Raw genomic sequence first — 14416 nt, 5'->3', positions numbered from 1 at the left:
CATTTTCATGATAGTTTAGGCCCCATACAGACACTTTTTGTAGCTGAAGACCTTCATAACCAAGGCAAACGTGGGACAGTAGTTAAAGTCCAAGTTCTCCTTAAGCACATGCTCCCCTAAATAGGAATGTTTTCCTATAAGAGGAAAAAAATGAGGTCTTTTAAGCAACAGAAGGGAAGTGGGGGTGGATTGCAGATGAGGATTTTGAAGAAGGAACAGGAGAAAGGGGGGATGGCTGGCATATGAGAATGGGGCTGTGCAACATGATAGAAAGTTCAGAGGAAATAGGAGAGCCAAGGAGGGAGAAGGATTTAATCTGTGAGTGGGAAAAGGCTCAGAGAGGCAATGGAGCACAGGTAGAGGCTGGGTCTTACAGAAAAGGTTGGGGGCTTAAATTAGCTCTAGGAGAAGACAGAGTTTGAGAAGACTTAGAGGAGGGATGGTTTGTACAAAGATATAAAACACATGATTTGGCTGTGCTTGCTTGGAGAGGCTGGAGCAGGGAGACAGGGAGGGAACAAGAAGAACATGGTAAATTAAAAAGGTAAGTTGCATTGACAAGAGTATAATCAGTGACAGAAGAAAAAGAGACCATGGCAGACATTGCTGGTACAGTGAAAGTGCAAGCAGAAGGGTGGACATGAGATGCACAGCTGTTGAATTTCTGCTGACATCTGGATTCAAAGGAGAAGACAGAAGAAAAACATTGTAGATCAGAACTGGAACAGCTCTCCCTAAACTGTTTCTGACAGCTCTCTATCTAACTTGTCCTTAAAAAGCTCCAAAGAAGGAGATTCCACAGCCTCCTCTGGACACTTAATCTCCAGATTTACCTGCTTGGACAGTCAAAAAGCTCTTCTTTGCCTCTGTCCTAAGTCTCCATTGCAATTTGTCCAGCTCTTAATGGAGACATGGAGAACATTCCATTCCCCCTTTCTTTGCCCCAGATTTCTGCATATTTAGACTACTATCTAAATATAGACAATATAATATATTGTATGTATATAAATATATCTCCCTTCTCTTTACTCTTCTGTGCACTGAGGACTATTAGTTCTTTAAATCTTTTATCAGGAATGACACTAAAGGCATGATGAGGGTGAAGGGGAAACAAGACAAGCAGAAGTCCAGGATGTACAGAGAGGTTTGAGAGCCATCACTAGAGGTAGGGCTGAAACCAGAAGAGCAAATTAAGGTCATGGAGACTAAGAGAGCTGCCAACAGAGAGATGAGGAGGAGGGACACTAGAAGAAAAGGAGATCAGCAAAGTAGCAAGAAAAGCAGGACAGCTGAGTTAGTGAAGCAGGAAAAGAAGACTAGGTTGAAGAAGAAAAGTTACTGCCCCCAAAAGAAGCATGAATGCTCATTGCCATCTTTTTGAAGCTGGCAGAAGACTGTCAGACAGTCCAGAGAAGGGAAGAGGCTGAGAAGAAACCTAAGAGGACTGAAGCTGTGAGAGTAATCATGCCACACCAGGCTCTTGGAGACTGAGTAGATGGGGAAAAATGTGTTCAATGAGACCAAGAAGTGTTTATTTAAGATGCAGGAAATATGAGTAGGCCTAAAATGGAGAATGTGAGGACCATGGGAGGAGTGTGTACAGATGATAATTGAGGTGGTGAGTAGTAAAACTGGTGAGAGGAAGGTGGGAATTGATGGGGTCAGGGATGTAGACAGAAGCCTATGAGGCAGGCAAAAAAAGAGAGCACATGAAGAGGGAATCTCTTCACTTTTCTCCTATTCATGGCATTGGAAAGACACAGCAGATTATAGATTCATGTCAAGGATACTGAGGCATTCAGTAATGCGCAGGGAAGCCTGATGAGTTCATGAAGTGGAAAAAAGGGAGAAGAGGTTGAGAGTCTGAGAGCAAAACTGAATGTTTCCTACCATACTGAAAGAAAGAAGGAGGATCAGGGAGGACTTAAAGAACCAAGGCCCAGAGGATGTTGATCCCCATCGTCCTGATGATACTCAGCTTTGACATTTTCTCCCACTGTTGGCAGCTGGTTTATTTTCTGCAGCAATTTATACTGGGCAGCTGGGCTTAGAATAATGACAATTTTCTTCCCAGTTGCACTGCTCCCATTCCTCCTGAGGTTGTCCAGCTGGGAGGAGGGATGGGGAAGCTGAGAGTGGCATTTCAGGAAACCATCCCACCTTGGTAACAGAGCACCTACCCTCTCCTTACAGGGGTCACCACGGTACTTACAATGACTACCATCAACACCCATCTGCGGGAGACTCTCCCCAAGATCCCTTACGTCAAGGCTATTGATGTTTACCTCATGGGCTGCTTTGTCTTCGTGTTCCTGGCGCTCCTGGAGTATGCTTTTGTCAACTACATATTCTTCGGGCGAGGGCCCCGGCAGCAAAAGAAACAGAGTGAACGGATCAGCAAGGCCAACAACGAACGCCACCGTTATGAGGAGAAGAGGGTGAGAGAGCAGGTTTGTCCCCTTCTTTCATTGTGGCAGGAGAATTCAGACTCTCCACTGTTCATTCAGTCCTGGGTGAGCTATGGAGCAGCCTCTCTCCATCACGATACATGAACTCCTGTTCCCCTGTCTGGTGATTACTGGGAGCCTTTTCTCCCTGATCATTTTGTCATCATCCTCAAGCCAGTCTTATCAGGACCATCCTCTTGCATAGGGCAGGTGTACCCAAAAGTACCCCTGTGGCTTTTGGTCCTACTGTGTTGGCAGAATCACACTAACACGCTCAAAAGTTTGCTGCAAGCACATGTGGCTAGTCCTTCAACTCCAGCTTCAGTGGACAACATTTTCAAATGCAGAACTCCAGGTTCAGAGCTCACAAATGACCCAATCAGTGGTATTGTTACACAGAAAACAGTCCAAAATCACCCCTGATGGTGTGGCCCTCTGTGCACTGTGCACAGGACATCCCTGCTACCTTTCTCTCTGTCTTCCCTGTTTTAGGTTGACCCTTATGGTAACATCCTCCTCAGCACTCTGGAGATGAACAACGAGCTGCTGGCCACGGACATGATGAGCAGTGTTGGAGACTCTCGAAACTCTGTCATGTCCTTTGAAGGCTCAGGAATTCAGTTCCGCAAGCAGCTGGCCTCTCGGGATGGATTTGGTCACCATCCAACCCTGGACCGCCACGTCCCACTGACCCACCATGCTGCAGCCCGCAACCGTGCCAACTGCCGTCTCCGCCGGCGGTCATCTAAGCTGAAGCTCAAAATCCCAGACCTGACAGATGTCAGCACCATTGACAAGTGGTCACGAATCATTTTTCCAATCACCTTTGGATTCTTCAACCTTGTTTACTGGTTGTACTATGTAAATTGATGCCTGCAGCCTCCGAGAGAGATAGGGACAGACACTCAGACAATGACAACACAGGAGTGTTGTGGTCTTTTGGGTTTGGGTTTTACTCTTTACTATCATCGTCATTTATTCCTTTGATTCATTAGATTTATTCTAAGCTTACTCTTCTCTTTTCAGCACATGTAGAACCATGGAGTGTGGGGGGGGGTAAGGGAGAGAAGGGTATATGGGAGGGGGTTTGGTTTCAGGGAGGGATGTGTTTGTCTTGATTTTGGTTTCCTGTTGAAGGACTTAAACCATTGTAAAAAAAACCCAAAAAACACCAAAAACAAAAAAAGAAAGAAAAAAAAAGAAAAAATGACAGAAAAAAAGAAAAAAAACCACACACAAAAAAACCAAAAAAACAAGAAAAGTTTAAAAAAAGGGGGGGAGGGAGATTTAAAGAAATTGAGTCAAAAACTGGTGGGGGTGATAGGTTATCTTTGGCTGTGCTCACTAATGCGCTATTCTCACTTCCATTTCACTACTGAATTTCACCTTTCTCTTCTCAGTATTATTATATTTTTTTAATCTTTCTTCTGTCACTGCTCTTAACACCTTCATGTTTATTCTTTCATGGATTCATGAGATGGTGGGGTTTCATTCTCATGCTATGAGATTTCTCTTTTCTTTTTCTCTCTCCCTCTCTCTTGCTTACAAGCCTAAAAGAATCTTTTAAACCAACAAATAAAAAGAATATTTATTTTGGAAGAGCTGGGAAGGGGGGAGGACAAGGCAATTATTTGGGAGGGAAGGGGCAATGTAGGGTTATGGGAGGGGGGGAGGAGGGAGCTTATCAAAAACAAAGGCACATTTGCAAGTTGCCTTTTTCCACCTTCAGGAGTTTGCAAGCTGTTTTTCCTGTATGAATGTGTGTGTCTGCGTGTGTGTGTGCGCGGCGCAGCTGTGTGTGTGTATGTGCGCATGTATGTAGATATGGATGTGTGTGTGCAAGCATGTTTTCTGGGGAGGGGAGCTGGGGAGGGGGGTTTTGTAATGTCTTTTGTAGAAAGAGAACACATGACATTTAACTGGCAGTGTTTTGGGGGGAATAGCAGGGTTTTGTTTGCTCATTGCAACTTCGCAAGGTTGGAGGTTGGAGTCCCAGCTTGTATTAGAGAGCACTGGGGAGGTAGATTGTGCAAACATATACTTGCTGAGCAAAGAGAAGGCTTTGGGGATCAGCAATGGGACAGAGCTGCTGTTCAACACTGGCATCTGATCTCTAGTAGACTAAGCTGATTCAGTCCTGAAAAGAGGGGTTGTTCCTAATCATTTCCACCCTGCATCTTTCTTACTGAGTTTGGGGAGAAAAGCAGTTGCAGGACTCTGAAAACTCAATCCTTCCCCGCCTTTACCTGTGTGTTCCTTGTGCCAGGCAAGGGACTTCACACTCCAGCCCACTGAGTGACCATAGCCTATGGCAAGGTGCAGAAAAGGGTGGATGTCATTAAGTTTGTTGTGCTTCAGGATGAAAAAATCTGGAAATGATTACTATCACCTTTCCTAAGAAGTTCAGAAGCAAATGGTAGGCTGCTGCTACCCTCTCATCTGTACTGCTTCTATCAGGCCTTGCTTTATGTCTGTTAATACATGCAGAGTGTAGAGAAGAGCACCCTGCATCTCTTCTTGCACAATATGTAACTAAGGATGCAGTAGAGTTCCATGGAGCATGGAAGACGATGGTCTTCAAAGACTGGGCAGGGTGAGAGTTGCAATGAAAATGCTGAGCTTGTCAGTGCTTGTGGAAGCCCCTAAGTCTGTAGCAGCTTCCATCCACAGGCACTCATTATACAGGTACAGAAGGGTAACTTGGCCTTGGAAAGCAAGGTCAACTTTTTCCAAAGGAGCCAGTGACTTTCAGGAAAATCACTGAATTATTGGCCACTTTGGTAATCACTGATGATTGATAATCTCCCTTATAATATTAATAAAAGCCATGAAAATAATAAATTCACAAGTGCAAAACTTTAACCCTAGGGTCATTCTGCCATTCCTGGAGTAAGGATGAGAACCTTGTTCTTACCTGATGGAGGTTTTTACATGCCAGACACACAGACACACACACACTGCCTTGAATCCAACCATCCCTTTATTTTCCTGCTAGCATTCTCTTCCTTTTGCCTTGATTCCCTTTGCTTGGGAGAGCAGAGTGAGCCTTTGAGACCAGGGAAACTTCTGTTTTTGAGATGACAGATGCATCTAATGCACATCTTTTCATTTACTAATTTATGTCTGTACAGTGCTATGAAAATGTAAATCACTATAGGCCTGACTTAGTAGCACTGAAGTCATGGAAAGTTTTGCCTTGACTTGGATGAAGCAGGATCAGGGCTCATCAGAGTAATAAGTGTTGTTATTTTTTTATCAGTAATGTGTCTTACGCATTTTTTACTAACAGAATCCTAAGCATAAAGGTAGAACATCCATCCTTCTCAATTGTCCCCAGTCTCTGCCTCCCTCTCTCATGTTCATGCAGGCACACATTTGGTCCAGGCCTACCTGGACTCACCAAGGTTTTAGCACAATTGTTAAATTAGACTTAGATTCCCAGCTGCCCTGCAGAACAGTCTCGTGCTGGTTTCCACATTCAAAAGCCATGCTGTTGAAAATGGGTTTTCCCAATATTATTGCAGTTTATGGTCTAAATGGGTGTGTATAGTAATAAGAGTCTGAAGAGTGAATGGAGCTGGATAAATAGGGCTAGGGCTGGATCGGGTAGTTATGTCTACCTAATACACAGAAAGTTAAAGCTTGGCCGATGGAGAAAGTTACACTTTCTAGTGGCATTCTAGTTGGAAATGGCTTTTAAATGTTTTAATGGAAGTCATAAAGTTGTGTTTTATAACATCAGCAGTATAATGTAGGTGGATAAATGCATGTCAGATGACTGCGGTTCCCAGATGGAGGCTGCCTATCAGCAGGTTCAGTTTTTAAGGGGAGTCTAACCAGCTGATTGATGATTAAATAAAATATCTAAACACTCACCCTTTATATATGTGATTGCAATGTAAAGGGTGGCCAGAACGATAGAAGGGAAAAAAAGAGGCAGTTATAAGAAGCCTATTAAGATTGGAGGGAGAACAAATGGCCATGTGGTAAGAAATTATGAAGCTGAGGGAGATGACTCAGGAACTCCAGTAATTTGCTAGTTGTAATAAAAGCCTGACAAATGTGTGGTAGGAGTTAGGCACCTGAGAGCTCTCTCAGCTGGTCCCAAAGACTGGCAGGGGCAGCAGCACACAGATGATGCTCTTTGCTGCTTGGGTGCTGAGCCCCACAAGAAGTGGGGTCCTGACTGACCCCATCCAGCACCCTGCAGGTACAGCCGAGGGCCTCCAGCAGCTGGAGATCAAGCACATGGGGGCTGTGTTTAATATTTGAGGCTTCAATCAGAGACTGAGCCCAGAATTTCATAGCAACAATCCAAAAGCTTTCCAGGGAAAAAGCACTGCTCAGCTGAGCTGGGACTGGGAGGCAGACTCTTTTGCTATTGCCTCGGTTCTCTGTTGGCTGGGTTCTCTTTCTTATCAGGAGTCATCCTAGTTTCTCTCTTTGAATGTTTCTGACCTGGTATTACCAGGTCAGTTTTACTTCATAGAGTCAGTCTTAGTATATTCAGACATCTGGACTATTTGGTCCTACACAACAATCCTTGCCAAAGAGTGTGCAGTCAGGACTTTTCACAGTTCAGGAACTGCCTTACAATTTCTGGTGATGGGGCAGAATGCTGGAGAACAACTGAGCGTCCTGTGAGTCGAATGAGTAATAGAAAATGTGTTCCCGTACAGAGGTGAGGGAAGAATGCTGCAGGCCTTTAGAAATGCCCTCCTCCAGAACTCAGGTGGCACCTCCATTTTCCCCCTCCATAGCTGCCTGTGTCCACCCCTAAGAAAGGCAACAAACCCATGTCTCATTTTGGGGTCCAGTGATCCAGAAAGGAGATAGTGGAGAAAAAATGGCATTTTAATCATACTCAAGGCTCAGAGTTTTCAAGCCATCACAAGCATGAGGAAAGGAAAGGCATGAACCTCTCATGCAGTGGGTACAAAGCTTGTGTTACTGGAAAGGCGGTGGGGATTTCCACGCTGCAGCTTGCGTGCCTGCTGCTGTCCCCCTTTTCTTTGTGAGGGGAGAGAAGTGGGGAAAGAGGGAGGAAAGTGTGAGTGCTGTTCCAAAGTGGAGCTTCTTCTGACTTTTGCTGCAGTGGTGCAGGAGGCAATTCTGATTGGGACTTGGTTTCTTTGCAGCTTGGGGCAGGATTGCTGCTTGCTGTGTTGTGGTTTTTTAGCAGAGACTGCAACCGGAGTGTGAGGGACCTTCCAGGCTGCCTGAGGGAGCTGGGCTGGGGGACAGTGTTTTGCACCTTTGCCATGCATAACAGCCTAAGGCAGGCATGTGGAGGAGGAAAAGGAAGAGGAGAAATAGAAATGAAACCTCTCTCAGGATAAACATGGCCAACACAATTCTATCGCTTCATTTTCTGATACTGTATACTGCTGTCACTCAGGGACCTTTAGAAACTAGGACCTTGGGACTGTAATTCTACCTGTCCCCCTCCTACCCCCCCTTCACCTTGAGTGTTAAGAACTGAAAAGAGAATGAGAGAAAGAGCAAAACAGGAAAATAAGAGCCCTGGTAGCAAACCCCTGCTATTCCATGGGTGAAAATAAAGCTTTGGTTACTACGGTAAATGTATACCTTTATATTCATGTCTTCAAGCATAAACCAGCCCATAGTGTATATAGGATAAGTTCACAGTGCATGAAACAAACAGGACTGTAGGTCTTAACTGGCATCCAGCTTTCTTGCATGCACATCTGACACCCCGCCAGCAGCTTATGTCTTGCAAATAAGTAGGGAACCTGCCAAGGCTTGGCACTTCCTCTGTCCAACGGACAGCACATCCACTTCCCAGAAACAGAGCCATGCAGGGAACTGATCGGGCCAGCCTGTTTGACCAGATCTGCTCCAGAGGCTCTGGCAGGAGGAGATAAGGGGTGGGGGAGGGAGTTGGTTTTGTTTTCTTTTGGGGGGTTGGGGCGAGGAAGGGGTTTTAAATCTCTGAGCTGTCACCAGGCAGAAGAGAAACCTCTGGAGCTGCAGACCAAAGGACAGTGGCTTTAGGGAAGGTGGTTACTGAAATCCTGATGGGGAGGATGGGATGAGGAAGAGGTTGTTGGCGGAAGAGAACTGTAACTTCAGAAGCAAAGCAAATAGGAGAGAGGTAGTGAAAATATATGTGCAATACAACAGGTTTGAAAGGACTAGAGCACTGAAAACCAGGGACCTCCACTGAGTCAGACAGGCTGGGTGCAGCTGCGGGCAGCACTCAAGGAAACCCAGCCATGGCAGCAGTCCCCGGCGGGCAGAGACCACAGTCTCTGGGAGGTGGTGAGGTCAGGAACGGGGAAAATAGAGGGAGACTCACGGTGCACTGCCATCAGTATGAGCTCAGTCCCTTTAAGCAGGGACAATCATTTGCATCTGGACAATGTTGCAGGAGCTGGGCTGGGATGCACAGGGGAGCGACCACCTTGCCAAGCTGGGGCAAGGGCTGAGCTCTACCCTGGTGTCAGAGATCAGAGCCAACTGGGCAAGAAATGCCATGTGGGTTACCAAATGCTTTCTTGGAGATGAGATTGGGCTTACCAAGCAGGGTGGGATGTCTTTACAGTAGACATGGAAATTGGGTCGGGGGCATGGGCCGGGTGAGAGATGTGAAACCTATGTGTTGGAAGCAGGACCTAACACAGATGCTGGGAGGGAGGGAGGAAGGGTGGGAGGGAGGGAGGGGAGCAGAGTCTGGGGAGGAGAAGATGTATATAGTATTGGGGCTTGGGTTTTATTTTTCATTTGGTTTTTGTTTGGTTTTGTTCTTTTTTTTGAAAGAAAAAAAAGATGTTTGATTTCTAATGTCTTGATGTAAACCAAATAAAAATGGTTCTGTACATTCAGAAGTAAAGAACAGCTGAAAGGTGACAAGTGTAATAAAGAAGCACTGTCCTCCAGGCTGATATTATAAACGCATTTCCCCAGACTTTTCCCACAGGGGTTGGAGGGCAAACCTGTGCCTGTGCCTGTGCCTGTGCCTGTGCCTGTGCCTGTGCCTGTGCCTGTGCCTGCTCGGAGGCGCAGCCTGCCGGGGTGGTGACCTCAGGGCTGGCTCCCTGATCCACCCCCAAGGGCCATAAAGAAGAGGTGGGCAGTAGAGGTGGAAGTGATGGTATGTAAGTAACTTTTCAGTGTTTGATCCCACCATCCCTGAGGCCAATGGGAGGAGGCTGTGTATTAGATGCTAATCTCTTGCGCACATGGTCTCTTCCTGGAGAGCCAACCTGCACTATGCCTTATTGTATTTTGGGATGTAGTGAAGGCGGTGAAGATGATATCAGGTATCACTTGCATAAATGAAGTAATGCAGCTGGAGTAAAGGCAGTATGAGCCTGAACTTTCTTTGAGAAGCTTTTGTTGCTGCTGCTGCTTTCCACCCTGTGATTTAGCCTAGGGTGACAAGTGCTAGGAAATGCCCAGCTGCTCAGAAGAAGTACAAAGCAAGCCCTCCATGTGAAAAGATTTATCTTAAGACGCTTTGCAATTCAATAGAACCTTGCCTGTGGGTTTCTGGCTGTTTGTGAAGGATGGGTTTGGAAGAGAGTGCAAAGCGGGGACCTTGTGTTAAGCTTAGTTATCTTTTTTAGTGGCTATTGGCCTTGCAGAGACAAATTCTTCGTCAGAAGTACAAATGAGTGGGCTCAAGTGTAGGGCACTGATTGAATTTGGACTGAGGGACACCTGGTTTCCATGCAACTTCCAGTTAGCAGAAATGAGTAATGGGGAATGCCAAGGATGATGATGGTAGTGGGTCTGAGACATATGGGTAACCCTCTATGTTACAATCCATCTTTGCCTGGACTGGGAGGAGCATCAAGGGTAAAAAGAAATATGAGAAATTGCCTGTCTTATGTTGCCTATCTTATGTTTAGTGCTGTGGAAAATCAGAGGACAGTGTTGCCTTCGTGGGGCAGAAGTGTGGCTTCTTTCTACAGCTGGGCTAATGAATGTTGTGTTACTACAGCAAGGCTAAAAGAAAAAAACTTTATGTGGAAGGCAGACCAGAGGGAAGTCTGAATCCTCTTAGGAAAGGCCATTCTTCAGCAGTAAGTCTTCTCTCCCCTGCAGCTGCCACTCCAGCTAGAGTGCATCAGGATGGTGCAGCCACACAGGCCCTGACTTAGCCATTTCTGCTGATGAGCAGATGGTGGGTAAGCAAGGACGGGTGTTTTGCAGAGACAAAACAAGGAGGAGTTTTGTGAGCATGAGCTCCTGCACCCCATTGTGCTCTAGACTAGAAAACCCTGGAACAAAATGCGGTCTCTTGCTCCCAGAAGCTTATGCTGTCATCACCCTCCCTAGAGACAATGGACCCAAACCTTCTGTTCTCAGCTCCATGCTGTGGGCAGCCTGCTCCCATCTAAGACAGCCAGAACTTGCCAGTGCCACAGGCACAAAGCACTTACAGAGTAGTATTGAATATGTGTATGGCAAAGTGGGGAGATGAGAGGTGGTAGACCCACTTATGATACAGGGATGCACATATTATCATTTGCACAGGCTGAGCTTGGCATTTATACTGGCAGACATTTCCCCCAGAAAGGATGAGATAGCACAATGGTGAGTAACATTATTTTTTTGAAGAGGGTGATAATATCTCTTCCAGTATGTATTTTAAACAGTAGATCAGTATTGGTTTGCCTTCTGTAAAGGCTAATGCCTCCCAGCTGAATGACATGGGGCAGCTCCAGGGTTAGTTGCCATACTCAGTTAGATACTGGGTCCAGGTCTTATTTGGGGACCTTGCTGGGCATCTAGTGGACAGAGTGCCCAGGCAGGAGCATCAAAGATCTTTTCCCTGACTTTCCCACCCCTCTGGACATGTCTTTGACCACAGTATGCTTCGCTGGGTATGCCGTCGTGTGGCTCACGCTGCCCAGCTGCACAGATAGCCCTGGTGCTGCTGAGCCCAGTGGGAAGGGCTTGGGGACCAACAGGCTGGGAAAAGCCAGGCCAGCAAGGAAAGAAAATGTGATTGCCTTTGTTGTGATGCCAATGCCTCTTGTGGACTCAGACAAGGGGCAATGGCCTATTTTTCAACATCAGGAACACCCTGTCTCAGGTTAGCAGAGGCATTTCTCTCTCTGGCTGATCTCAACTCTTCTCTGCAGAGAAAGGAACTGGCACTGCCTCTTTGCTGACAGATGCTCTGCCCCATACCGGGACAGACTCGCTTGACCCCACTCAGTCCTTGATCAGGTCCTCTTTGTTTTTACCTGTAGGGGATGGTGCATTTGGTTCACCTCTTCTTTCTCATCACCATCCCCTGGCTGTGCCCAGGGCCATGGAGCCTGTGCTGCTGCAGCACCAAGCCCTGCCAAGGCAATGGCCTTTCCCAGCGAGACCAGAGGGTCTCAGTGGTGAGAGCAGGAGGCGAGCAGGTAACCCCTCACTGCAACAGTGGCTGTTGTGCAATATCATGACATGTCAGGTGGGAGGCCAAAGAGGAGGTGCACCTTATGAGAGAGCTGGCACTGGCATAGCTGGTGATGCTTAACCTTGTTTCTCCAGAGACAGTGACCCACAGGACCTGAAGTTCTGGGGACCGCTGTGCTACCTGCCTCAGGGACATCTGGGGACCCATCAGGGGTGTTTTGAGCAGGAATATATCTTTTGCTAGTGCAGCTTCCAGGCTGTTGTTAGAGATCTCGCCAGCCTCACGCCCCATGAATTTGGAGGCAGAAAGGACATGTGTCCCAGAGCCTCTCACAGGCAGAGACTGGGCAGAAATCCTTGAGTTTCAGCCCCTGCCAAGGCTAGGTTTTGATGAAGGAAGAGGTTAGCAAGGGAGGTGAGGTTGCCCCAACCTTTCTCTCTCCCATTCCAATTGCACTGAAGCAAGAAGGGGATGGGCAAAGCAGAGAAACGTGGTGGGATTAAACCTACACAGTACCCCAGTCCAGCAAAGCCCCAGCCCTTGCTCAAGTCTGAGCACAGGGGCAGACCTGATGACTGCGCGTCTGCTTAAAATCATGCCTGGATCTGACAGCTTCACTGGGTCAGGGCCAATGTGCTTGGCAGGCCAAAAGGGAAGATTCTTAGTGAGCAACCCCCTAGAAAGGCTCAGCAGTTGTCACAGAGAAGAGTTTCTAAGATCTGGAAAGATAAATAGCTAGGTGCTGGAGAAGAAAATTGGAAAACTGAGAATAAAGGAAAGCCTCAACAGTAACCCAGAAACATCCCATCCGTTGGCATGTACATGTGACTCTGATGGCAGGACCGTTGTCCAGTCTGCGGTATTTTTTCTTTCCATTGCCTGACATGTCATAATATTGTCTTTGTGTGAAATCACATCCCCTTTCAGAAGAGAAACCAGTTTCTGAAGGACAAATGCCCTCTCACAATGTGCTCACTATGGGGATGTTACGCCAAGAGGTATGAAAGCAAACAAGATTAGACCTCTAAGGCTGGGGCATCCTTCCCAGGAAAATCTAGAACAGTTATGCCAATGTCTCATCCTCTCAAACTGCACCCATCCATCTTCCTCTCAAAGACGAAGAAGCGGCAACAACTTCTCTAACTGGGGACATCTTAAGTGGCCTGAAATTCAGACAAACAACTAACTGAACAACAACGACAACAGGACAGGGAGATCAATGTCAACGTCAATGTATACTATCAAAGGGACTGCTGTGAACCATCTTTACATACTCTGAGTGGCTGCGTTGCATCCTGTACAGTGTTACAAAAAAAAGAAACAAAAAACAACAATAACAAAAAAAAAACAGAACAAAACACCCATTTTTACGATCTTTAATTTGCATTTTCTGCATGAAATAAGACCTTGATCCTTGTCTTTTTTCACAAAAGCAGATTCTGCTTTAACTAATGTAAAAAAAAAAAGAAAGAAAAATAATGTTTCTAGCAAAGTGATTTAGATGTAGAAAATTTTGTATAAAAAAAAGGGAAAAAAAAAAAAAGGGAAAACCAACAAAGAAATAAAATAAAATGACTTAAAGAGCCATCTTTGTCTACTCGAGAGGTGAGAAGGTGTGATTGGTGGGTGGCACTTTCTGCTCTCAGAGCCATCCTGTGTCAGCCAGAGAGGCACCGGAGCCCATGCCCCATGCTGCCGGAGGGCTCCCAGGAAGGGTGTGCTCACCAATTACCGCCGGGTGCTTTCAAAAACTGTCTCCTTCATCTTCTTTTAGGGAGAGTGGGCAGGAGCGCAGGGGGAAGGGTGGGAGGGGGCAAGGAGAGTTGCTTTGATTTTATTTTGCGGTTTTGTTTGGGGTATTTTTGTTCCTGCAGTGACAGTTTTTGAAAGGTGATGATGAACAAAAGTAAAAACAAACAAACTTGAAAATAGTTTACAATTTTGTACAAACCATTATAAATACTAACAACAAATGTTTTTAAAAATGGTCCATACCAGTGCCAAAATAATGTAATGTGTACATGAATTTCTTCTTTTTTTTTTTTTGAAAAAGGTGTTGAAACACAAAAATATTTCTTTTTTAACAAATGCTGTATGTGGACATAAATGTACTTGAACGCTGTTAATTATTAATTGGTTAGGAATCTTTCTTGGGCTTTTGGGTTTGCTTTTTTTTTCCTACCCAGAACAAAAGTAACACTTATAAAATACAGCCTTTAAGGAGAAACAGTCAACTTTTTCTCTGCTGGTTTGAATGTTCTTACATGTTTCCATTTTCAAGGCACTGTCTTTAGGCCAAATCTGTATTACTGGCCTCTGAAAAGCAAATCAACTTTACCATCCAGAGGACTCAAACTTGTCCTTAACTTTAAACATAACTGTAGTGATGCCATTTGAAATGTGTGTCCAAAGGACTTTGCTAAGACTCAGGCAAAGTTTTCTGCATGTCTAAGCATTCTGCTGGGTTGAACCAAGAGCTGGGATACACACAAGCTCTATGACACTGCCTAGAGCAGAGGGGGAAATTAGAATAAATCCCCAGTCTTACTGTTCCACCATAAAGTGAGTAACTTATCCTAACCTTGAGGAA

General features: G+C 45.7%; 1 protein-coding gene and 1 long non-coding RNA gene across 3 annotated transcripts in view; both read left to right on the top strand.

Annotated features, from left to right (window-relative positions):
• Positions 1 to 9093, top strand: part of LOC128153843 (gamma-aminobutyric acid receptor subunit beta-4) — an 80544-nt gene extending 71451 nt beyond the window's left edge. Inside the window, exons 8-9 of one of the 2 annotated variants that reach the window (XM_052813665.1) lie at positions 2194 to 2438; positions 2940 to 9093. In XM_052813665.1, the coding sequence (XP_052669625.1) occupies positions 2194 to 2438; positions 2940 to 3317 (623 nt within the window). In that variant the 3' untranslated portion in view covers positions 3318 to 9093. Of the gene's footprint in view, positions 1 to 2193; positions 2451 to 2939 lie in introns of both variants that reach the window. The other variant, XM_052813664.1, reaches the window with a different exon arrangement.
• Positions 9094 to 9102: 9 nt separating this feature from the next.
• LOC128153844 (uncharacterized) lies at positions 9103 to 14060 on the top strand. The gene is made up of 2 exons (XR_008239117.1): positions 9103 to 11009; positions 11672 to 14060. It is a non-coding gene; the product is annotated as an uncharacterized LOC128153844 (long non-coding RNA).
• The last annotated feature ends 356 nt before the right edge of the window (positions 14061 to 14416 follow it).

The sequence above is a fragment of the Harpia harpyja genome, chromosome 18, assembly GCF_026419915.1.
Source record: "Harpia harpyja isolate bHarHar1 chromosome 18, bHarHar1 primary haplotype, whole genome shotgun sequence".
Taxonomy (NCBI): domain Eukaryota; kingdom Metazoa; phylum Chordata; class Aves; order Accipitriformes; family Accipitridae; genus Harpia; species Harpia harpyja.
This window is presented reverse-complemented; position numbering and strand designations above follow the sequence as displayed.